This window comes from Mytilus californianus, unplaced genomic scaffold (assembly GCF_021869535.1).
Source record: "Mytilus californianus isolate M0D057914Y unplaced genomic scaffold, xbMytCali1.0.p SCAF_1, whole genome shotgun sequence".
Lineage (NCBI taxonomy): Eukaryota > Metazoa > Mollusca > Bivalvia > Mytilida > Mytilidae > Mytilus > Mytilus californianus.
Genome location: NW_026262581.1, coordinates 23,141,806 through 23,168,612, shown reverse-complemented (window position 1 = coordinate 23,168,612; position 26,807 = coordinate 23,141,806). Strand labels below are relative to the sequence as shown.

Genomic DNA, 26,807 nt, shown 5'->3' with positions numbered 1-26,807 from the left:
TTTTAAATTAATAATAAAAGTATAAATATTATTTAAATATACTTGCTGTGACCTATAATGGTTTACTTTTATAAATTTTGACTTGGATGGAGAGTTGTCTCATTGGCATTCATACCACATCTTCTTATATCTATTGAAATGTCAGAAAATTGGTTTCATTTAACTTGAGGTTAATTGTCTCAGAAACACTTACCTCACTTTTATTAAATCAGGGCCGTAACTACATTGAGACAAATGCCTCATGTAGGAAATTTCAAAACCAAACGCTTGTCTCCATATCAAATTGTGTTCACCCTGAGTGCCTTGCAAGAAGCAAGTTCTGTTCTCCCTCAGACGTAGCCCCTGACTTTTCGGGATCAATGTTTCTTATTTATTTGTCTTTTGTTCATTGATTGCCCTTCTGTATTCTGTTAGTGTTGCATTCATTTTGTAATTTAGTAATTTTATTATTAACTTGATCATGAGTTCAAAAAAACACAGCAGCCACAGACTTAACTATGTGAATTACATTTTTGCTTTATCATGCATATTTGTCTTTTGATGTTGTTCCTAGAAACTTAAGTCTTACACTGAATCTATAACATGATTTTGCTTTGAGACCAAAATATTGTCATAAAATTATTAAAACAGAACTTGCATTTTCAGTTTAAGAAAGGGTCTGGGGAACACCCAGAAGGCATGATTTTGCATCATTTGTTCTACAGCTTCTTGGGCCTTCAGTGGTTCAAAAACCCTTCAAAAAAAATTTTGCATCGCTCCGCTCGGCAAAACATGTTTGCCAATACTTTTAAAAGAGCCTTTGTTACAAACAAACTTTAATACTGTGTATGTATGCAATACATGTATATGCATTGGGGAATATAGGAGATTCATTTCTGCAGAGGATAATAATTAATTCTGATTAAATGGTACATAATGACTTGACTATACATGAATTATTTATAATAAACAAATAATTTAAAAATTGTATGTTTTCGAATATATAAATATAGTTGTGAAAATAAATAATCAGTCCCTTGCTTTAATGAAAATGAAAAATCTTGCTTCAATAGTGCAGAAAATAGATAATCTGTCCTCTTAGTTTACAAAAATAAATAACCGATCCAAAACAAATCCTCCTGGCCCCCCCAGAATATCAAATGGTCGTCCCCTAAGTTTGTCAAAACGGATTTCAATAAGAAAATTGATACAAAAATCGGACTTTCGAGAGCTCCGTAATCAGCACAATAATAAATTAATTCAACTTTGAAAGTTTATTATCAATTCAACAAGCATCTCCGTATATTTCATGTTGAGCGTATCTAATAATATCAATATTAAAGTTAGTCAAAACGGATTTCAATTTAAGAAAAATGATATAAAAATCGGACTTTCGAGTGCTCCGTAATCGGCGGAATTTACAATAGAAGAACAATTGCGATATCTGATAGAAACCTTTCTTCTTCTCGATTTTTCATAAAAGTAAAGAATTAAATTATTTTTTTACCTTTGATGGTCATTATTCTTGAAAAAAGATGTAATAGACTGGCAAGTCTTTGCTTATTTTCATTTTCGAGTCGGTCAATTTTTCATTTTTTCGTCGGCATTTTGCGTGTTGACGATTTACGATATACTATTGGAATGATTCTTTTTTAATGAACGTTATTTTATAAATAACAAATACGATAGAAATGAACATCGTTCACATTTATTTTATAAATTCTATATTGCATCTTCAGGTGTTAAAAAATCAATTCATTTAACTTGGATGTTTGGTACTACAGGGCAAAGGGATTAGACAGGGTCGTAAATTTCACCTGATTAAGTAATTGACTCTAATCAAATAGGTGATTATATACAGGTAACAAGTGTCAACAATTTTAATCTGTAGTCTTAATGAAGTGTGTGTATAAAGAACTCAACAAAATGGCGACGATATGAGGAAAAAAGATCGTTTTTTAAACTTTTTTCAAAAGGGCACAGAGGGGCGCATCAGAAGGGCAGAGGGGCGCAAAATTTCGGGGGCGGGGCGCGGCGCCCCTCCATTTCATGCTAGCTGGAACACTGCTGTACATTGAAAGCCATTCACTTAAGAGTTTTAATTTCATGAATGCAATCTTTACCCCAAAAATGCAAGAAATACCCATGCAGTCGATCTGTAACATTTTAGTTAACCACTAAATTTGACCAGACTTGTTGCAAAATGTTACATCTACAAGTCATCTGTACTGTGTTCCATGATACTTATTTGTTTATGTTCAATCTGTTTCAGATTTTCATCCCAATACAGAATTTAAGCGATCTTCCAAACAACACGACTGTTCAACAGAAATCAAATAAAATGAAAACAACATAATTACCATAGCAGACAACAAATTCTGTATATTTTTGGGTTCACTCTGTGTGAATACCTGACTTGTTTGATTAACAGCTTTAGCCAGAGTGTCAAACGCTTTGGCGACCGAGCTTTGAGCTGGACCAGAAGATGAGCTGATAGGGATCGGGATCTGTGGCTGTTGTTGAGAGAGATTCTGATCTTGATTTTCTTCATTATTTTTACCCATTGTAGCTAAAGTTGTCACAACATTAGCAAGGGTGCTCAGATCTGCAAAAAAAAATTTTCATGTTTTAAATATTACTTTGTTACTACAATTTTAAATACATTGTGTAGCTCACATTGTAAAAAAGATGTGTGTATGCATTTATATTATGAGTAACTAAAACTTAACCACATATAGCTGGTGGTCTGATATATAAAGTTTTGTGATAGTGATTCCTAATAATGTAGCTACTATTTAAGGCTGATTATGATCCTTAATTGGCTTTCTCTCTCTTCAAATCATTAGAATCAGATGGGGTGGTACCTGTTCAAAGAAGCATGTGACGAGTTCAACCTTGTTAAAAACAAATTTATCCTTCAACTATTCATTTGATGTTTCTGTAGAACAAAGTTATATCATATTTAAGCTTGAACAACACTGTCTTTGATTATAAACTATTTTCTGCTCTTTAGTCAGGTTGTTGTCTCTTTGACACATTCCCCATTTCCATTCTCAATTTTATTGTTTTCACAGAGAAATACAGTCGAACCTCGTTGTGTCGAACTCGGTTGTGTCAAAAACTCGGATGAGTCGAAGTAAATTCTTGGTCCCGGTAAACTTCCCGTTTGCTCAATGCATAATTATCTCTGATGAGTCGAACTAGGTTGATTCGAATAATAGGTTAAGTCGAGTAAATTTTATAGTCCCGTCGATGTAAAATTAATGTAAATTGACCTCGATGTCTCGAAGTTCGAAAGTAAGCATTTTCAAAAGATACAAACCTAATGATAAAAATTAAAATCGGATGTATTTCTTATGTAACCTAATCATTTTCAAAAGAGATTAAAACTGAGTAAACATACTTGTTTATATAACAGTTAAAATGACATGTTTATGCCATTTTATGGTGACCAGTAATTAACACATTTGTTGATCGTTCAAGCGAAACGTTGGTGTGTTGAACATATTTCACCTGCCATAAGAACGAAACAAATTTAAATGAACCAAGCCGAGATTAAATGATTAGTTTCAATTAAAACTCATTAATTACAATAAATAAAAGGATTAAGACAATAATGTTAAATTTATAATATTTTAATGCAAAGTAGACGACCTCACCAGAGATTCAACACTTGTTCGTTCCGCGAGTGATTTCATAATTTATAGTGACTGACCTTTGTAAATATTTTATTTGTGCATTATTTGTATCTCTACTTGTGTGTTTAATTATTATGAAGGATAAAAAAATATGGAGATTGAATACACAATCATAAAATGTCATATTGAAAAAAGGCACACTGTTCAAAGTATCTAGTTTACACTAATCTCATACCGTATCTCATGCATTCCAAATTTATGACGACACATTGGACCTCGGATGAGTCGATCCTCGTTTAGGTCGAATACTTTGGTTCGGTCCCTTCGACTTCGACACAACAAGGTTCGACTGTACATGTAAATAAAGCAGATTAATGGTATGGCAAATAGTATTTTACTGTACAGAGAATAGATACTTTTTGCTTTTCAATGCCTTGGGGGTACATATATCCAGTGGTGATACTACAGTAATTTTATAGCAAGGCAAATTGAAACCTCCTCTTTATTTCACATGACAGCTCCGACTTGCCATTACACATTACAATGGCCTACCTAAGTGTTCTCCTCACAAATTTCATATAGCATCCTGGTAAACAGGGATTTAGAAAAAGCATCTTGTTTCTAGAAAAAACTGTAAATTCAGAAATTTGGATAGTATTTATTTTGGGGATTGTTGAAAAATGGCAAGATTAATTATTTCTATTTCAGCATATTTAGGAAATGATGCATATAAATAATGCTATCAAATTCAGGTTTTTATTTTTTAGAAAACATATCCAGTTGCAATTTCTGCAATAATAAAAACATCAAAAATATTCTGAATATACAGTTGAGCATTACATCCAATCCATAACACAATATATAAGAAATTCCTTCCATATTACCATGATGCTCAAATGGCATTGGGAGTACACTGGTCCCATAACTCCATGACAGTTAGAAGACAGGAAAACTATGCCATGATACAACAATTGAAAATCCTATTAAAACACTATGTAAAGACGGTATTTTGAAATGGTCTGATTTAACCCCATTATTACTGTCCCATTTTCTGATAGACAAACCAAGGTTTTAATTAAACCTCAGAGCATATCAAACTGTAATACATTTTTTTAAATTTTGCAGTTAGTCAGTCAGGGATATAACTCTATAGGGTTATTACAGAAAATAACATGCATGTGTTATTACAGATACTTTTATGAGTTGTCTACTCTTTAATCCTTAAATTTACTAAATCTGTAATAACATATGTTTGTTATTTGTAAAATTAATTTTTATTTTTAGTGGGCTCTAGGGAACTCTTGAAACTTTGCGCAGAAACTAAATGCATAGCCTTGATAACTAACTATTAATTTAGATTAATACATTTTTCATTAACCATGGTAAATCAATGAGACAAGGCTTTTAAGTGATTAACTTAGCTGTAATAACAAGGCTTAGTTATTAAAGGCATGTAACTTATTAAATGAGACACTTGGGAATTAGTGGGAAGCTTGCGCAGAACCTCATTACATGCTCTGATCATTACTTCTTACAATAAATTCAAATACATTGTAATTGAACATGATCTATGTCTGAGCAAATGCTTTGAAGTGATGTAGAGAAGCTGTAATAACACCCTTTAGTTATTACAGGCATATTTGTTCTGTAATAACATAGGTGTGATATGCATGATTGGCAAACTATGAACTGTTATATCTTTCTATAGTTAAGTATACATAAAGACAGTAGCAATATCAATAGGACTTGTATACATTTTAACAAAACTAATGATGTATATTGTCCCCTTGAAACATGTAACATACATATGTTATCACAGTTCTTTAATTTTTTTGTCCACAATAACAAGCATATGTTATTTTTCTCTAATAACCCTATAGAGTTATATCCTTGACTGTTAGTATTCAGTTGAAATAATCATATAATCTTTTATACTTTATTTATTCCTTCTCTACCTGTATTGGCAGTAGTTGGGACAGCTTGACTTGACCCCAGCAAGACTGTCCCGTGCTCTGTCTCCACGATCCTTTCCTGTAGGTTGGCCAATAAATTTGATGAGGCACTGTTATTCTGTTGCTGTTCTCCTTTGTACTCAAACTGTGTATACAAATATATATTTTTATAAATCTTAACTTTACATTATCATTATAGTTCTTTAGTAAAATTGTAAATTGATAAAAGCTTATTCTATTTTTTGTAAACTTCAGTTTTTCATGTTAACAAATATATGTAAGGGAAAAAGTGTAGTGGAATACCTTCTCTGTCATACTTGCTTGAAAAATTGTTTACCTGCTAATTTCATGCATTTATTGTAGAAGGCACAAGCTGTCTTTTAAAAACTCTTTTTGCTCATTAGTTCAAATATTCCTGATTGTTTTTTTAATGTAAAGTTAAATATGATCATAGAAATTGCTCAAGTGAAAGAAGTATGAGGTTGTGTGTCATTGTTGATGATTGGCTATGACCATTATATCCCATCTGTAAAGATTGTATGTGATATAGAACAGAAGTCAATATTTGAATATTCATGTCTATAGCAATTTATTTACATTCTGAACACTCGTCTTCCAAACAGCTAATGAGAAGGGTTAGTTAAAACCAGAGTGAATCAAAATGTAATTTTTTCTTGACAACCGTCTGGTTTAACGTATACTCGATTTAATGAAGAAGATACAAGAAAAATTTGCCCAATTTGAAATAATAATTATGATTTATCTCAGAAATATTTACCTTAGGACTGAAAACAGGAACAGAGGCTGAATTACTGGTAAAATCTTTACGAATATAAATCTTCTGTGTAGAGGTGGAAACAGCCATTGGTGGTCTGATATCTTTTTCAGGTGGAGGTTTTCTCTCTTGCTGGACAGCTATAATTAAAGAAAAAACTAATAAAAATTTAACCTATCATTTCAGAGTCAAAAGCAATGTAATAATAAAAGAAGAATATATTCATAGGATACAGATGCCCCTGCTTGTAAATATGCAAGAGTCAATGTACTTATTCAAACCTATTGACATTTTATTTTCTTTGAAACTAAATGACATTTTCTAATAAATGTTGTCATTAGAGATTGCTCAGGAGGAGGGTACAAAACAGCAAATTTGACAATCTTCCATTTATAAAGGGACATAACACAAGAGCAGTCACTAGTAACTGTTTTTATTACTGAAACGGTCATTTTAAACTGAACAACTCTTAATTGCCTGAATTAACCGCAAGGAAAAATGTCAAGATCTTTTTCAGTTATTCAGTACGTGTTCAGTACCCTGATCCGCGCGGGAAATCCAGTACAGTTCAGTACTGACTCAGGTAATTAAGAGAAAACGCATTGCATTCGATCCAGTAGCGTCAAGAACGTTTTCGTACAAATCAGTACATCGATAAAATAGTTGTCTGGGAATTTTCAGTACTGTTCAGTGCCAGGTAAATCTTCCGATTTTGACATAAAATAGTTTGTGCAGATTTATAAGGTTTGTCTCCCTTCATTCGCGCTTGGACTCTAATTTTCAGTACATCAATGATATTGATTTCTTTCCGTGAAAATTACTTCTGCTTTGTTTAATTGTCCAAAAATGAAATATGTTTGAAAGTTAAATGGTTATAAATTACAATGTGGTTAATATAAATTACAATGAAAATGAAATCTGATGTCGGAATTGCGTATTTTTTGTACTAATCTTTAATTTAACGACGGAGGCGGCTTTTGAATAAATGCAAACCTTTAAGCTCAGTACAATTCGGGTTCTACAATTTTAGAACTGTATATAAATAAATCTATAATTGTAAATATCAATTTTCTCTGTGACTATATAAATTTCATTCATTCACTTTTCAATTATATTTGTTTTATGTTTATTCGAGTACATGGTCATTAAATTTAAGTATATAAATCTGTTAAATGTGACCCATTAAATCAGCCCCATTATAAATATTGCAAATACGTCATAAAAACTTCAACTTGATTTAGAGTTTGACCCTATATGAATCTGTGAACAAATCAATCTATGACATATGATAAAAAATAAATATATAATACTAAAACTGTCCAAGACATTTTTGTATCAACTTGTATATATAAAGATATAAAAAAATGAGGAAGACATTATGCACGTAATCGTAATCCCATTAAAAATATATTCAAAACACAGATTATATAATAAGTGGAACAAATTTGTATGTATGTATTTTTTCTCATTACACTATGATTCTTTTAAACAACTAAAAGATCTTTCATAATAAAAAATCAAAAAAGTTATCAAAAATTCCTGAAACAAATACTTACCATAAAAAATGCAAGACATGTGAGAGGGTTTTTGATGTGGGTTTGCAGAATAGAGAATAAGAATGTACGAATATAAAGAATGAAGAAAACTCGACAAAAAAATTAAGAAAAGAGAATAATGAGGTGCTAAAACTAAAAAAATAGAGAACAATGGACAAAAAATATAAAGAAAAAAGAAAAACGGCCTTTGAATTGGTCTCTGCTGGAAAGTTTCTCCTTGGCAATCATACCTAGCCTTATTCAAAATGCTCTTAGTCCTCTAAAAGGACTTGAAGAGCATTTTGAAATTGAATTTTGTTTATTTTTCTACTAATTTGTCTATTACTGTGCTGTGTATATTATAATTATGTATTTTACTTTAGATGCAACCAGTTAGGATTGAATCCTATATAAATCCTTGAATCGATAGTATAACACTCTTATAGTAAAATCAGGTAAGAAATACAGGGGAGATGTAGATGGCTATTGATCGCGATCGTTAATAAAATTTCATGTTTCTTGCGATCTATAAATATGACATTGTAGCATATAACATCGTCTAACCAAATACGTTCTCTGAAATAAATTATAACCCCCCCCCCCCCCCCCCTCCCCCATGCAGTCCTTTTTTAAAAAAATCCTTGATCCGCCCCTAAAATTGAATTCGTATGATTATTCCTATAGATGTATTACATGTAAGTTTTTTTACTCGACCCAAACACCCAAGATACCTAAATGAATATACACATTTCTTCATAAATAGTTTTTTATTTTTTCGTTTATACTGCAAGATCTCGGAAGTTTTGTTATTTTCTTGTCGGTGGACGAACGAACTGGTTGATAGTTGTCTCCTAGCTACCACATCTTCTTATTTATATTTAGAATAAGTCTGTCAATGCTAGTGGCCGTTTATAATGATTAACAATATTAATAGATAAATTTTCAGTATAAATAACCAACATATATCTTTTGTTTCAAGCTATCTGTTTATTTTCTCCTTGCAATGAGTATGATTTGTTCTTTTAAGTGAAAATTACATAAAAATAGCATTTTTGAGGATTTACTTGGCAGTTATGTTGTTCAAATAGGTAAACCAATGTCCGGTATTTAAATTTTAACTGAGCAAATAGACTTTATCTATAATAATGTTTTTTTTATCCCGAAATGCATTGTGAATTTAAGAATATATTGGGTGTACATCAATATGACAGCAACTCTACGACAACAATATCTAGAAGACATTTTAAGACCATTAACATAAGGCTTTAACAGTAGACAGGTGTACCGGTATAATGTATATATATATAAAACAGTCAAGAATTAATTAAACAGAAACAATCAAAGATCTTATACATTCGTCCTGAACATGCATGAAATAGTTGCCACTGTACGTTAAGCAATTATCAACCAATCATAGATAGTATAAACCAAATTATTATATGCCGCATATTTAAACGAAAATCCTATGTCTCGAATTTATGTGCATTCCTTGCATTGTGCATATTTGATTGTAACACGATAACACGTTTTAAAACTGTCTTTATTAAACACCCCCCCCCATTTGTAGATAAATTGTATCTTTTTTAATCTTTAAAAAAATGTCCTTACAGAGTTCAAATAGTCAGTCTGGAAGAATCAAACGTGTTTGGTAATGGGTTAAAATCAGAATAAAATGTGCAAAAATGTATATAGCTTATAGATATATATATATATAGGGAGATAGTGTCATGTGACAGAAGTAACAGAACGTGTTCTTTTTGCCAGAATGGACATATCGGAAACGAATATCACGAATTTCTTGTTTTCCCGGCTTTAGAAGATGAAAGTAAAAAATTGAGTGATACCAAACAAACTAATGTAGCAGACATAATGTTTTAAAATACAAGACACTGTTGAACTCTAAAAACAATTTCATAAGATGTATACACAGTAAAACTACTCCTTCTTCTAGACCATAATTTCAACATATTTAAACACTGAAACTATTTCTTTAAACATCTTAATTTGCTTTATTTGTTTGCTAATATTTTTATTTATTTTATCTACTTTTATTTATTTTATCTTTTTTTTTTTAATATTTTATCATGTTATGACATCTGTTATTTTGTATACATGTTTTAATGGAAAAAAAACTATATCTATCTGTACATTAGCATTGATTCTTTTAAAATTAAAAGTTAAAAGCTATATACATGTATACACAGATAACTTACAGCTGAATGTATTAAACATGTGGTCATAGCCGGAGATGGACTTCCTGTGTATATGTGATAGGAATGGCAATTACCGTTTTTGTTAATTTGTTAAGACGACAGTCGTACGTGTATAGAGTCAGGGACACGTGTATATGTGTCTCCAAAGCTTGGTAGCACACTTGATAGAGTGAACCGACACGGATCACCAATTAAACACCGAACACCTAGACATGGTCAACTGCAGTATTCGAAAAATTAAAAAAAAGTCTTAATCGATATACAGCACTTGGATTACTTTATATCGTGTTTCTTTGTTATATTTATCGTTAGCTATATTTAACATATTAAATCATTGGAATATGAATTTGACTATGTATAGGTCCTCTCAGAGACGAATGTAGGACAGAAAGTCACAGGACAAAAAGTCACGGACAAAAAGTCACAGGACAAAAAGTCACAATTCAGTTTAAGATTGTTTTTCTTTGAACAAGAAAAAACTAATTTAAAAAGAAATATTTTGTTTAATTTTTATAAAGCAACTTTGTAATTAAAATTTATGCAATAAATATTAATAATGATCAAATAATTGCTATGAAAACAAAATGTCAAAGAGGCTTGATCCTTAAATAGCTTCATGGTGCCAAGAAATATATCCTTTGCACGATAAAATTTAATAAATTTTCATTTATCAAGGCTTATGAACAATTTCCTAAACTTAAAAATGAATATATGTAATAAAAAGAAAATATTTCAAGATCTTTCTCTTATATATTCAAACAATTGTCAACAAACTATTTGTGACTTTTTGTCCTGTGACTTTTTGTCCTATCAATTTTGTGACTTTATGTCCTGTAACTTTTTGTCCTGTGACTTTCTGTCCGTTTACCCTCAGTGACATATACAAGTATATACGGTGACCTATATTTTTTTTTTATTTCTGTGTCATCTGGTCTCTTGCGGAGAGTTGTCTCATTTTGGCATAACGTGCATTTTCTAATTTATTAGTCCTCTTTTCTTTTCATATAGCTTTGTTATTTCCAAGAACGGGATATAAGTGTTTTATATTATTCAATATCATTTCAGGTGACTTATAGGTCCATTGGGCCGGGTGTATTAATATTTTTCAAATATTATATGTTTATAATCTGTACATATTTACACATGTCACACAGGCACGCAAACTGTAAACCACAATTTGGCAATACTCCGTATAAAAAAAATAGGAGCAAGAGCTCACTATATGAACGCTCACATACGGTTCTTGTTATACTATCGTGCACACAATTTTGAGAATGAAAATATGTTTTGATACTTTAACTTGTTGGACTTATTAATATGCATTCAATTGTTGACCTTGGCAATGTCTCTGTTTGGATTGAACCAGAAATACAATCATATCTTTACTTCGGACGAAAGCCCACTTTTCAAAAAAAAAGTCAACGTTATAAAAGTAATAATCAGGCTCATTGAAGTTTTTTCATGAATTAAAAAGTGTTAAATTTTCAAAGATGTAACTCAAAATCAAAATTGGAAGGAAATCTTTAAAGGATCGGGAATAAGTTTAAAGAACACGCGCTATAATAGAATTCCCCAAAACGCCCTTTGGATAGAAGTTGATCAAAGTCAGAATTACAAATCATTCAGATATGACATCATAGTGTCGAAAACGTTCAAATATTTTAGATATAAATGTAATAATTGAAGAACGAAAAAAATTGAAAATTGAGAATTTTTAGCCATCTTAATATCACAACTCCTCATCAAAAACCCAAATAACAATTAACGGTTTATTGTATAAACATACATGCCAAAGTACATGTATTTTAGCCTTAAGGTTAATAAAGTTTATTGAAAATAGAATGACCAGTATATCATCAGAGATCGATAGACTTGTTAATAATTGTATAATTTTTGATTTAGGGAGCAACCATTTAACTTCAAAAGGGGGTGGGGTTATGTTTTTTTCTGAGTAAAAACATTTTCATTTATTTTTCGACGCTTTCAATCAAATTATTTGTTCAATATTTAACATTATAAAAGATTTTGGAAAAAGCTCGATTCAGACTATTTTTTGTTTTTTTGTCATCTGACCAGAATATTTTTTTTCATCAAATTGAAGATCAGAATATTTGTTTAGGAAATAAAACATACCCCCCTCCCCGGTCGTTCCTTCAAATTTGTCAAACTACTGTAATTTCTTCTCATTAATTATCTCGGACCAAAGCCTTATACCTCGTCTGGAGCTATTGTGGAGATCAAAGAAGCAATAAAACAAAAATTCAGTTTCCCGTCGAATATAGCAGTGATTTATTATTTTAAATTACATAAATGAAGTTTACGATTATTTATTAGAAAATTAAGGTACGACATGACTATACTATTGTTCTGTGTGTTTGGCATAGATGTAATTATATAATAAGTGTAAAAACGAAGAAAATCGGTTGGAAGAAAAAGATGTGTTCGTGACATGTTTGCAGTGTGCCTGTAGTTCAGTGGTTGTCGTTGGTTCATGTCGGTCGGCACATTTTGTTGTTGTTGTAAATTGCTTTGTTATACATTTAGATAATAAGGGTGTTATTTTTTTCGTTTGAATTGTTTCACTTTTATTTTTAATATAATTGCTTACATCCCCATCATTTTAACTCTGGTGGATAGTTGCTTTATTGGTAATAATATACCACATCTCTTTATAAAAAATATTTAATATTATATACCGGACTTTTAAACTCATGTCGTCCTGATAGGCTTGAAATATTTGCGATTGGACGTTTGAAATAAGCAATCAATTTCCGTTGGAATTGCTTCATATTTTTCAAAATTGCTTATGTCCGCTTAATTTGAACTTTGATGAAAAGTTGCTTTCTTGGTTATAATTTATAGAAATCATTATATTATTATACCGGACTTTTTAATTCATGTCGTTCTAAAAAAACATGAAATATTTCTCATTGGACTTTGAAATAAGCAACCAACAATCATGTCGGGCCATTTATTGCTGACTATATATACAGTATACTTTTGAATTTTGAGTCTTTAATTGCTTACCTACCCTTCATTCGAACTCTGGTGGATAGTTGCTTTAGGTAAACGGAGAGAAGGTCATTTTTATTGGCAATCATTTACCACATTTCCTTATTTTTATATTGTAATAACTGACTTTAAAACTGTGGTCTTCCTGAAATTGCATGACATATTTGTCACTCGGTGTTTAAAACATATCAATCAATTTAAACTCGTGTTAAAAAGGGGAAAACCAGTTTCAATTTTATTTTTTTTTGGGGGGGAGGGGGGTCTAGAGGATTTCAAATAAGAATATGGTTGCCTTGTGAGAGCTGAAAAAGCATGCTTTTAATTATAATATATTTTAATTCATTGTAAGAAATAATGATCAGAGCATGTAATGAGGTTCTGCGAAGCTTCTCAGTAATTCCCAAGTGCCTCATATAACACGCTGAAATGTCTCGCCTTCTTTACTAATCATTGATATTATGTTGATAGTCCTAAATATAAAGCTTTACTACAACTATCACATACACTTAACATGATCCAAGAAAATGAGGTCAAGGTCATATAAACCAAACAAGAAATACATGTACACCTTACAATCATACAATACACTAAATATAGTTGACCTATTGTTTATAGTTTCTAAGATACATACTTAACCAAGAAAACTAAACATTGACCAATGAACCATGAAAATGAGGTCAAGGTCAGTTGAACAATGCCAGGCAGACATGTACAGCTTGCAATCCTTCCAATACAACAAATATATTTGACCTATTGCTTACAGTATTAGAAAAACAGACCAAAACACAAAAACTTAACACTGAGCAATGAACCATGAAATTGAGGTCAAGGTCAAATATAACCTGCAAGACTGACATGTACATCATAAAATATTTCCATACACCAAATATAGATGACCTATTGCATATAGTATTAGAAAAAAAGACCAAAACTCAAAAACTTAACTTTGACCACTGAACCATGAAAATAAAGTCAAGGTCAGAAGACACCTGCCAGCTGGACATGTACACCTTACAATCATTCCATACACCAAATATGCTAGACCTATTGCTTCTAGTATCTGAGATATGTACTTGACCACCAAAACTTAACCTTGTTCACTGATCCATGAAACGAGGTCGAGGTCAAGTGAAAACTGTCTGACGGGCATGAGACCTTGCAAGGTACGCACATACCAAATATAGTTATCCTATTACTCATAATAAGAGAGAAATTAACATAACAAAAAATCTTAACTTTTTCTTCAAGTAGTCACTGAACCATGAAAATGAGGTCAAGGACAATGGACATGTGACAGATGGAACTTCGTAACATAAGGCATCTATAAATATCTGTAATAACACATGCAAGATATTTTCTGTAATAACCCTATAGAGTTATATTCCTGACTGTAGTTCATAGATATAAGAAGATGTGGTATGAGTGCCAATGAGACAACTCTCCATCCAAGTCAAAATGCATATTCAGTGACCTGCGAGCTAAATCAAAGTAATGCTTCTCTCTGAACTGCATTTATAAATAATTCAATACTTAGCCTACTTTATTAAAACAGTGCTGGAAATTGAGATTGAGGATACTAATAAATAATGATCAGGCCAAATAAAAATATGTGTGTGGTTCTACCTACCCTACTTTTAAGTCTTAATAGCCTACCCGAAAGATTTTTTTGTCATTTTTCATTAAGCACTGTTTAAACAGTCAGAATGTAATCCCTAAGTCTACATGTAACTACCCTAACATATTTATAGATGTATCTGTCGCTTATTTACGATGGTATAGACCTTTTCCTTTTTTATACGCCCGTCAAAAACGGGACGTATTATGGTATACAAATGTCCAGTGTCCGTCCGTCCGGCGTAAACATGTCGCACCGTAACTTCAGAATGACTTATTCAAATTTCATGAAACTTAACATAGTTGTTTCTTATGATGGTCAAACGATCTGTATACTTTTTGGTGAAAATAAGATTAAAACTTTTCGAGTTACGGGACTTAGTAACTAAAACAGGTGTGTGTTTTTTTTCACATGTAGCGCCGTATCTCAAAAACAGTTTATGATTATTGCTTAAAACTTTACACACTTCTTAGTTATATTAACCTCAAGATCTGTATACTTTTTGGTAATGATTCAAAATTTTATTTTTGAGTTATTGAGTATTTTGTAAAAAAAGGGGGAGGGGTTTTTCACATGTCGTGCCGTATCTCAAAAACGATTTATGATTATTGCTTAAAATTTTACACACTTCTTAGTTATATTAATCTAAAGATCTGTATACCTTTTTGGTTTTGATTCAAAATTTTATTTTTGAGATATTGATTTTTTTTTAAAAGGGGGGTTTTCGCATGTCGTGCCGTATCTCAAAAACGATTTATGATTATAGCTTAAAATTTTACACACATCTTAGTTATATTAATCTTAAGATCTGTATACTTTTTGGTTTTGATTCAAAATTTTATTTTAGAGATATTGAGTATTTTGTTAAAAAAAAAAGGGGGTTTTCGCATGTCACGTCGTATGTCAGAAACTATTTATGTTATTGCATAAAAATTCACACACAAGACGACGGGCGTATCATGCTCATGGCGCAGCTGTTTATTAAATTCATGAAATTAAAACTTCTGTATCAATTGGACGAACATAATAATAATAGACTTATCTAGCATTCTAGCATTCTAAGTTAAGGCAAATATATTTGAAGAAACGTATAACTCATGAAAAAGTCACAACAGATTATCCCCTTGTACATGCATGTTGTAGAGTAATAATTACTGAACAACTATTAACATGACAATCCATGAACCTGGCTTTATTATGTCTATCATGTCTATTGTGTCTATCAGTATCAATTTAATTTTAAGTATATCATAATTGGTTTAAATTCAGCCATCATGGCCATTGAGCATGTTGAGTTGACGATTTCTTCTTTCCTGGCACAAGTTTTCTACCGAACTATATATATAGTTTTTTATATGAATCATGCATTAATAGAAATAAGTCAAGCGTATTATGTTTAAAAATATACAATATACTTGTATAAACTAATAATAAAATAAAAATAAGGAGATGTGGTATGATTGCCAAAGAGACATCTATGCACTAAAGTTCAAATGAAGTGGATGGAAGCAATTATAGGCAACTGTACAGCCTTCATCAATGAAAAAATCAATACCTTATATATAGTCATGATGGTAGGCTATAAAAGGTTCCCACCAATAGTCTGGAAACAATCATATTTGCCAGACATGACCGAATCTGAAATCTATACCTGTATACATGCTATAAGTCCTAAATGACAGATTGGGATTTTGGACAAATTTTATTTTTTTACAATTTTTAGTCATTTTGTTGAGATCCGATTAAAGCGGAATTTAATCACCATTTTGAACTTGTTTTTTTTTTATCCTTTTCCTGTAATAAAACTGCCACTCCAGTATAGAATTATAATCCTGAGGGTCCTCCTAATAACTATATATTAATGTCTTTTTATTACATGCTTTGGACAAATTTTTATTACAGTATATGAGGAAAATAAAATTTTATATTTCAAGAGCAACTTCTACAAAAATGCAGCTATAGATATTTGTGGTAAAAATCATTTTTGAATTTGAAGCAGAGCAGGAAATTTGGAAAACCTGTATTCTGGTGGGGACCATTCTGATGTCATACATGTAAACATGGTAAATGAAGCACATCGTCAATGTCATAAACATGGCCATATAGAGTCAGTGACTAACTGTACATGTATATCAAATATGAATATGGTCAATGATATTTGACATGTTTGACTGCCTAAATATCAACACTAATAATTGTGTCAGACATCACACCTGTAAGCACTGTTAAAGTTGACATTCTGTTGTGAATTTATGGCTTGTTTACTTCTGTTTGTTTCACATAGAGTGTACTCCAAAAATATCTTATTGATGCTTAGTATATAATATTATAACATGAATAAATCACAGTATCACAATTACCATGATTACATGTAAATACATATTCAGGATGAAAAAATGTTAATGAAATATGAACATTAACCCTGCTTTGAACATTTTGAACATTTACCAGATTGACATGCTGAGCTGGATTTTGTATGTGCTAGTTCAGGTACAGTATATACAGTTGGCAGGAAAAAACATTACTATTTAAAGAAGTTATTATGACTGCACGAACAAGTCTTCTCTTACTCTTTGATGCCAGGTGTTTTTATGGAGAAATTTGCAAGTCTCTGACTATGAATATTGTTTACATACAGTGTATATATCATTCTGACAGTTCTGTCGATGTCCAAAAGTTAAATATAAAAGTAAGAAAATGTGGTATGTCAGCCAACAAGAAAATTCTCCATCAGAGACCAAATGATGTAGAAGTTAGCAACTATTGGTCACCACAATCACTGTCAATCTTCAACAATGAGCAAAACCTATACCCCACTGCAAAGCAACAACTATAAATTGTACCAAAAATGAAAGTTTGTTAATTGGTTGAAAACCATTTCTTTTTAGATAAAATATATAAAACAATTTATTTTTTGCACACTCACTCACTAGTCAGTATTTCATTTTCAACTTATATCTGCAAAACTGCATAAATATTTTCTCTAATGACTCCGGAAGGAAAGTGAAAAATGATATAACTTAACAAAAAAGTCAAATATACATTTAATCAGAATAGAATGATCATTTCAAATGAATAGAGAAGTAACTGTTAGCATCAGTAATTAAGGTAAAGCTATCATGTTTGTCATACTCTATTAGAAATGTTTCAAATTTGTAAATAAATCTAGAACGTATGTTTTGGAGGATCTCTATATATAGCTAACTGGCGAGTTTGCAAACAGAAAGATATGTAGTTGTGACATATTGGGAAATAATTGATACATGTAGCAAAGGTTTTCATCAGATATTTGCGAGGAAGACACTGAAGTTAATATTGCATTTGTATAATTAACATGTTATGACCATTGATGACTTCACACCAAAACATTGCACGGTACTTCTTGAAATAAGTCACTTGAAGCAATATAGCGTGTTTTAGGACAAAAAGTGTTTTACTACATCTATCACACAGAACATAGTGTCCGATACTTTTGTCTCTTCTTCTTCCAAATACTGCCCACATACAACATGATGAATGGTCTCTAACTGAACAAGAGAAGGAAATAACAGTGTGCTTGTTTCCTTAGCCAAAGGCTTAAGTGCAGACGATAAGCCCCAGTACATGATAGTGTGGTACACAATATTGTTTGATTAATATAAAAGCAACAAAGCCATCATCATAGTTTATACATGGATCAATAGTCCATTAATAGACATCTAAAGTTGCCACTGCAGTTTTCACAAAATTTACGCTTGTGTACTAGTGAAGAGATTTTAGAAATTGTATGATTTTACATATATAACGCAAATATTTCGATGCTTATGTTTAAAAAACTAAGGGTGTTGATTTCTAAACAGCTGTATACACCCCTCCTTCTTTGATGAAAATGCTTAGGAGATGTTTGTCGGTATTATTTTGCAAACAAACATTCTTGTACAGCTCAGGATTATTTTTAACTAAAGATAGTTAACGTATCTTCAAAGAAATGTACTTACGTTACTTCTTGAAATGCTATCAGACTATTGTATGTAAATATTATTAAATGACAAATGGCGCGAATTAATAGCGTGGGTATTTTCGGAAGCTATCGGGACTCTTCATCATTATAACCGTAACGAATGACCAACGCCGAATACGAAAGTCTTTTATTCTTAACATAGAAAGTCGATTAATGATTTTTGTTATTTCAATAAACAGTCAGGGATATAACTCTATAGGGTTATTACAGGAAATAACTTGCATGTGTTATTACAGATACTTTCACGAGTTGTCTACTCTTTATTCCTTAAATTTTCTAAATCTGTAATAACATATGTTTGTTATTTGTAAAATATTTTAATCTATAGTGGGCTCTAGGGAACTCTTGAGACTTTGCGCAGAAACTAAATGCATAGCCTTGATAACTAATTTTTAAATTAGATTAATACATTTTTGATTAACCATGGTAAATCAATGAGACAAGGCTTTTGAGAGATAGACTTAGCTGTAATAACAAGGCTTAGTTATTAAAGGAATGTAACTTATTATATGAGACACTTGGGAATTACTGGGAAGCTTGCGCAGAACCTCATTACATGCTCTGGTCATTATTTCTTACAATGAATTAAAATACATTGTAATTAAGCATGATCTATGTCTGAGCAAATGCTTGGGAGTAGCTGTGATAACATCCTTTAGTTATTACAGGCATATTTTTTCTGTAATAACATAGGTGTACTATGCATAATTGACAAACTATGAACTGTTATATCTTTCTGTAGTTAAGTATACATAAAGACAATAGTAATATCAATTGAACTTGTATACATTTTAATTAAACTAATGATGTATATTGTCCCTTTGAAACATGTAACATACATATGTTATCACAGTTCTTTGATTTTTTAGTCCACAGTAACAAATGTATGTTATTTTTCTGTAATAACCCTATAGAGTTATATATCTGACTGATAAAAAAATAATTTATCAATAATTTTCACTCTTGCTATTTATATCAAAGATTTTAAAGTAAGTTTCTATACAAATCATTGTTTTATTACAGTAATAATCACGGAACACATACACCATGTAAACATATATTTATACATATATTTATTTGTTTATTTAAACATTCATTGTTATTATCTTATAAATAATTTTATTTCGATTTCTTTTAAGATCCTCTGCTTGTCAAAGGGAAGCAATCCCTGTATTGTTCTATTGCACTGAACGGTACTAGACGTTTAATCTATCGATGTACTGATTTGTACAAACACGCTCTTGACGGTACTTAATTAACTGCTAGTGATCGTTTCTTAATTACCTGAACCAGTACTGTCCGATACTTGATCGCTCGCGGTAGCCAGTGCACTGAACATGTACTGAACGACTGAAAAAGATCTTGACATTTTTCCTTGTGGTAAATTCAGACATTTAAGAGTTGTTCAGTTTATAATGACCGTTTCAGTAGTGAAAACAGTTACTAGTGAGTGACGCCACACAAATTAGAAACTTGATTTGTGTTTGGTGTTTATAAACATTGTGTATAAGTCTCATAACATTTGGTTGAGATGTATGTACGTACAAGGGTTTACCTTAATGTCCCCTACACCTTGCAACGGGGGCATAACAATTTTGAGGGCCCATCACCCTCCTCCCAGGATCAATTTTGGAACAACACTTAGCAATAAAGTGATATTATCATAGCCACATAATTTTATAAGCCATCTTGTATATTGTGACTGATTTTACTTACACATTCATTAGGTCTACTACAGGAGTGTTAAACGACCCTGACCTTAAACAAGGGACTCCCATGGCTGGTAGTTTCAATAACATTTGCCTAAAATGTGAACGTCAAGTGCAAACAAAAACTAAAGTTACTGAATGCAATTTTCAAATTTCTTCACAACAATGGGGAAACCAATATTATAACATGACATATACACTAACATTCAGCTCTCATTCCCACAGCTAAACATTTCTGTAGTCGACAGTATTGACATCTATTTCTGTGTGGTTTGTTGATTGGACAATCCTTTCCACCACGACAGGCATACCCAAGTTGTTTACGTATACTTCTCTTAAAGAAACCTTTACATCCTTCACAGCTGATCACACCATAATGTCTCCCTGCAGTAAATGGAAAAAATCAAAGCACTACTAATGCTGTAAGCCATCCAATCTGACTTGATAACCAAAATCAGCATATCCATAAATGTACAGTATAACATTAAATCATCTCTTTACAAATGTTTTAATCAAAGCAGTTGTTGAAATTTCTATCATTAAGTCTTAAAGAAAACAAACATATCACTTGGTAAAAAAGTCTCTTTCTTTTGAAGATATTATTCTAACAGAATTTTTGTATTTAAATGAAGCATAATAAATAGTCAAGTAACCTTGTAAATGTGAAATGTTCATAATTTGGATAACTGAGATTGAATTGTGTCCCTTTGTACATCTATCTGAAAATCACAAGTTTGTACTGAAGTTTATTTTTGGTTATTCTCACAAGCATAAGATACTAATAAAATACTATGTAATTTCTTATCGACTTTTTACTTCAATTCATGACAAGTATTTAAATATTAATGAAAGCTATTTCACATCTGTCAATCATCTCTATAATTTGATAATATGCCTTTGATTGATTCAAATGGACTGAAAAGGAAAATGCAATATAGCCCCAACTCGTAAAGTGGGGGTAAAAACTATAATATCAAACATACCAGAGGCCTTGTCTCCACATACTACACATGGATCAAACTTAGTCTCTATTTTCAACTGTGTCCTCTGTCTAATCTGAATTTGCTCATCTCTCAGTCTGTCTATTCTTTGGGCATGTTGCAATTCCTTCAAACATATATATATATACATTCTCTTATACTGATTATTATCTTAATTATTATGCTAAAAACAAAATCTGAAACTTGTGCTCTATTGATACAACAGTGAATGAGCAACATTAGGTTAGGTAAATGTAAGGACCGTTTTACCTTGACTTTATAAAATATATATATTTATGTGGACCACTTGCAATTGTGTCATGATTCACTACCAAAGTCTTCCAATGTTCCCCACCTATGCACATATTTTATCTGTCAATATGGTCAAAGGACAATATTTCCTTTTCATTTACATTTCAAATGTGGTAAACAGTAAGTTGCTGAGACAGAGCAGCCATTGAGCAAATTTTTTTGAATGAAAATTTTCAAAGATTAATAAGACTTTATTTTACATCATACTGATGAAGGATATCTGTTATCTGAAATACATAATTTATTTACTTTTCATTCTTTCATTTTGGTACCACAGTATTCTCCCCAGGCCCTTAAAGGACCGCGGGCCCACGATGTATAATTTTTGAGCGTGGTTCTGTCGGTCTTACCATGATGTATAATTTTTGTCTGTGGTGCTAAAATTTTCAGTTAAAAAATTGTATATCGGTAAAGTTTTAAACAACTTGTTAAATCTTTTCTGTGCGGTATAAAATTCAATGTGAAATTTGACCAGTTCAAACCAGATTGTTTAAACCACGTGATCGATTTACCTTATGAGGTTAACCTTGTTGATTGGATTTAATCAAAGTAATTTACACTTGTAACATGATTCTTTTGTGTTTTAATTAAGAGATCATAATTTTATGATCACAGATAACTATTTTATGGCTTCACTCACCACCCAAGTGCTGACCTGTGACAAGTCGGCAAATACTTTGTACACAAAAAGTGCCGATAGTTGTACACACGCTGGAACATTTTTTTATACATATTAAATTGTTGGCTCATTACAGATAATTGTAAATTATATGTTTCTCAATTCTTTATGAAGCACGTAGGACAAGCTTTCCTCATCAGAAATATATGATTATCAAAATTCACGATGTCCGTTCTACATTAATCCATGGCCAAAATTATCTTTAATTATGATGTAGTTATTGCATGATAGTCGGGTTTCAAACTTAAGTACCTGTCAACAAGTTATTTAAAGGGGACGGACATCTGTACATATCACATGGCCCAGTTAATTCAAGTTTATTTAAAATTAATTGCAATCTATTTTATAAATAAATGCATAACTGTGCCTTCAAACTGGATATCTATATCCAAAATTAATGAATAAAAGAAGTAATCTTGCAAACATTATCCATAAGCACATGTTAAAAATCTATTTATAATTTTATATCTACTTCCTGTCATTTAGGCGGGAAAGTAGTGAGAATTTGCTGTGGACATTGAATATGGTTACTTATAGATCTTATAGACATAAGATAAATAGATTTAGGAATTCTTTTTAAACGGATCATGACAAATAAAGATTTAGATTTTAGTGCAGTATTTAGTCTGTATCTATGTTTGATTATCACCAAAGACAAGAAAGGTTAATATTTACATGAAATTTATATTTATGGCAAAATGTGTTAAAGTTTATGAAATTTCTTTTTATTAAAATTTAAGATAGAAACTGGTTCAAATGATAAAAAAATACTTGTTCTTGTTAATTTTATATATCTCTTTATGAAAGAATCCTTTTATATACAAGCTGTCCACAAGCGTTACCCTGGTGCTATCCAAAAATCCTAGGGAGAACAGTGCGGTAACATACACTTTTAAGACGTATTGATTGATTGGTGTTACATTGTCATGATTGTACTTCAAAATTCCTTGTTTAACATGATGTTGTATGAAATTTGCGAGGAATTGATACAATCAAAAACTGAATTGATGCCCAAATTTTTCTAAGCTGTCATCCTCTTATGATCTCATTTTGATTTTTTATCTTTTCAGTTATGGATTAATCGACTATAAGTCTGACAAGATGTCTGAGATGTGAATATTCAAAATTATGTTTGACTGAAAGCTAATGAATATGCTGTTACTAAAATAACATGCAAACATGAATAGCTTTTTGGCACTTTTAGTACCTTGAGTTTAGCAGCCCAGTCAACATTTGCTGCTGAGAAGCCACCAGTTGGTACCTGTAGAACTTGTGTAGGTAATCCATCCTTCAGTTTAGCTGCCAGGTCAGCAGACGACATAATTATTTGCTGTTGTCCACCATTTGTAACTGCTGTTGGTGAACCAATCTGTAAGGAAATTAAAATTTTAGAGAAAATAAAATGCTCCGCTGGGCACAGCTTGATATGACAGCAGAGGTCGAACCCGAACAGTTAAGGCAAGTATGGACACAACATTCAAGCTAGATACAGCACTGAATTTGGATTGTAATTAAATATTTGACACAGCATAGGTTTCTGACACAGAATGAATGTGGTCTAAGAACTTGAAAATTTTTAATTTACCTATTCAAAACATATCATTATTATTTGCTTTTATATATAAATCAGAAATAACCAATTTAAAATGGAAAAAAAATCCCCCCCCCCAATTTTTTGAACCCCCTTATGATTCATCACCCCCAAACTCAATCCCAGCCTTCCCTTTGTGGTATGGTACCTTGCAGTACAATTTCAGAGAGATCCATACACTTGAACACAAGTTATTGTCTGGAAACTAGAAAAATGCTTATTTTTTACCCCTTTTTCCTAAACGTTTTGGGCAATTACCCCCAAACTCAATTCCAGCTTTCCCTTTGTGATATGGAACCTTGTAGTACAATTTCATAAAGATCCATACACTTACACACAAGTTATTGTCATGAAACTAGAAAAATGCTTGTTTTTTGTCCCTTTTTTGTCCCCTAATTCCTAAAATTTGGTGGAAATTACCCCAAAAATCAATCCCAGCATTCCCTTTGTGATATGGAACCTTGTGGTACAATGTCAGAGAGATCCATACATTAACACACAAGTTATGCCTGGAAGTTACAATAAAATGCTTCGCTGGGGCGCAGCTTGATACGACCGCAGAGGTCGAACCCTGAACAGTTGGGGCAAGTATGGACACAACATTCAAGCTTGATACAGCTCTGAATTTGGATTGTTATTAAATATTTGACACAGCATAGGTTTCTGACACAGAAAGAATGTGGTCTAAGAACTTGAATTTTTTTAATTTACCTATTATGGTCCAATGTCCAAAATCAAAATACATGGTTAGATTCAGCATATCAAAGAACACCATATATTCAATTTTTGTTAAAATCAAACAAAGTTTAATTTTGGACCCCAACTTGGACAAACTTGAAAACTGGGCCCATAATCAAAAATCTAAACACATGTTTAGATTCAGCATATCAAAGAACCCCAAGAATTCAATTTTTGCTAAAATCAAACTAAGTTTAATTTTGGACCCTTTGGACCTTAATGTAGACCAATTTAAAAAACGGGACTTAAAATTAAAAATCTAAATACACGGTTAGATTTGGAATATCAAAGAACCCCAATAATTCAATTTTTGATGAAATCAAACAAAGTTTAATTTTGGACCCTTTTGACCTCAATATGAACCAATTTGATAGCGGGGCCCACAAATAAAAATTCTAAATTCATGGTTAGATTCAGCATATCAAAGAACCCCATATATTCAATTTTTGTTGAAATCAAAAAAAGTTTAATTTTGGACCCCAACTTGGACCAACTTGAAAACTGGGCCCATAATCAAAAATCTAAATACATGTTTAGATTCAGCATATCAAAGAACCCCAAGAATTCAATTTTTGTTAAAATCAAACTAAGTTTAATTTTGGACCCTTTGGACCTCAATGAAGACCAATTTAAAAAACGGGACCCAAATTAAAAATCTAAAAACACGGTTAGATTTGGCATATCAAAGAACCCCAATAATTCAATTTTCGATGAAATCAAACAAAGTTTAATTTTGGACCCTTTTGACCTCAATATGAACCAATTTGATAGCGGGGCCTACAAATAAAAAATCTAAATACATGGTTAGATTCAGCATATCAAAGAACATCATATATTCAATTTTTGTTGAAATCATACAAAGTTTAATTTTGGACCCCAATTTGGACCAACTTGAAAACTGGGCCCATAATCAAAAATCTAAATACATGTTTAGATTCAGCATATCAAAGAACCCCATATATTCAATTTTTGTTGAAATCAAACAAAGTTTAAATACTGGACCCTATCTTGGACCAACTTGAAAACTGGGCCCATAATCAAAAATCTAAACACATGTTTAGATTCAGCAAATCAAAGAACCCCAAGAATTCAATTTTTGTTAAAATCAAACTAAGTTTAATTTTGGACCCTTTGGACCTCAATGTAGACCAATTTAAAAAAACAGGACCCAAAATTAAGAACCTAAATACACGGTTAGATTTGGAATATCAAAGAACCCCAATAATTCAATTTTAGATGAAATCAAACAAAGTTTAATTTTGGACCCTTTTGACCTCAATATGAACCAATTAGATAACGGGGTCCACAAATAAAAAATCTAAATACATGGTTAGATTCAGCATATCAAAGAACCCCATATATTCAATTTTTGTTGAAATCAAACAAAGTTTAATTTTGGACCCCAATTTGGACCAACTTGAAAACTGGGCCAAAAATCAAAAATCTAAATACATGTTTAGATTCAGCATATCAAAGAACCTCATATATTCAATTTTTGCTAAAATCAAACAAAGTTTAATTTTGGACCCTTTGGACATTAATGTAGACCAATTTGAAAACTGGACCCAAAATTAAAAATCTAAATACACTGTTAGATTCGGCATAACAAATAAATAAATGTGATCAAAGATTTTACAAATCTAATGCGCCATACTGTGCAATTAAAGATTACTTCTTGAAATTTTTCAATATTTGAAATTTGAAAAAAAAATAATATTTGAAGAATAATTCTTTTTAATTTCTGAAATCTGAAATGAGAAAAAATTGGCCCCCCACAATTTCTTTTTATCCCCCCCCCCTTTTTCCCCCAAAAAAATTCTTTTCCTCAAGATATGGTCATAATCTCAATTCAAATTTCCAATGGAGTTGGCAACCATAATTACCCATTTAAATTTACCATAGTGCTAACTTAATCTATTTTATAATAGAATTAATAAAAATATAGTGTCAAATCTTTCATATGGATTTTTTTGTAAAAAAAAAAGATGAAAACATTTGCAGATATTTTTACTGGTCTTCCTTTATAAATATGCATTTCTTTAAACATAATTTAAAAGCAGAGTAAGGGAAGTAACCAAA

The 26,807-nt window shown here is 31.4% G+C and overlaps 1 protein-coding gene across 5 annotated transcripts in view; it reads right to left on the bottom strand.

Moving 5' to 3' along the window:
- Positions 1–26,807, bottom strand: part of LOC127716890 (orphan steroid hormone receptor 2-like) — a 72,677-nt gene that overhangs the window by 40,634 nt on the left and 5,236 nt on the right. For 3 of the 5 annotated variants that reach the window (XR_007989144.1, XR_007989140.1, XM_052222979.1), the window contains exons 3-8: positions 23,607–23,768; positions 21,412–21,535; positions 20,633–20,812; positions 6,348–6,484; positions 5,573–5,714; positions 2,340–2,584 (exon numbers count right to left, since the gene is read on the bottom strand). Coding sequence is in view for 1 of the 5 variants with exons in the window: in XM_052222979.1 (XP_052078939.1) it covers positions 2,340–2,584; positions 5,573–5,714; positions 6,348–6,484; positions 20,633–20,812; positions 21,412–21,535; positions 23,607–23,768 (990 nt within the window). In the remaining 4 variants the exon portion in view is untranslated. The remainder of the gene's footprint in view (positions 1–2,339; positions 2,585–5,572; positions 5,715–6,347; positions 6,485–20,632; positions 20,813–21,411; positions 21,536–23,606; positions 23,769–26,807) is intronic. The other 2 variants (XR_007989145.1, XR_007989149.1) reach the window with 2 other exon arrangements.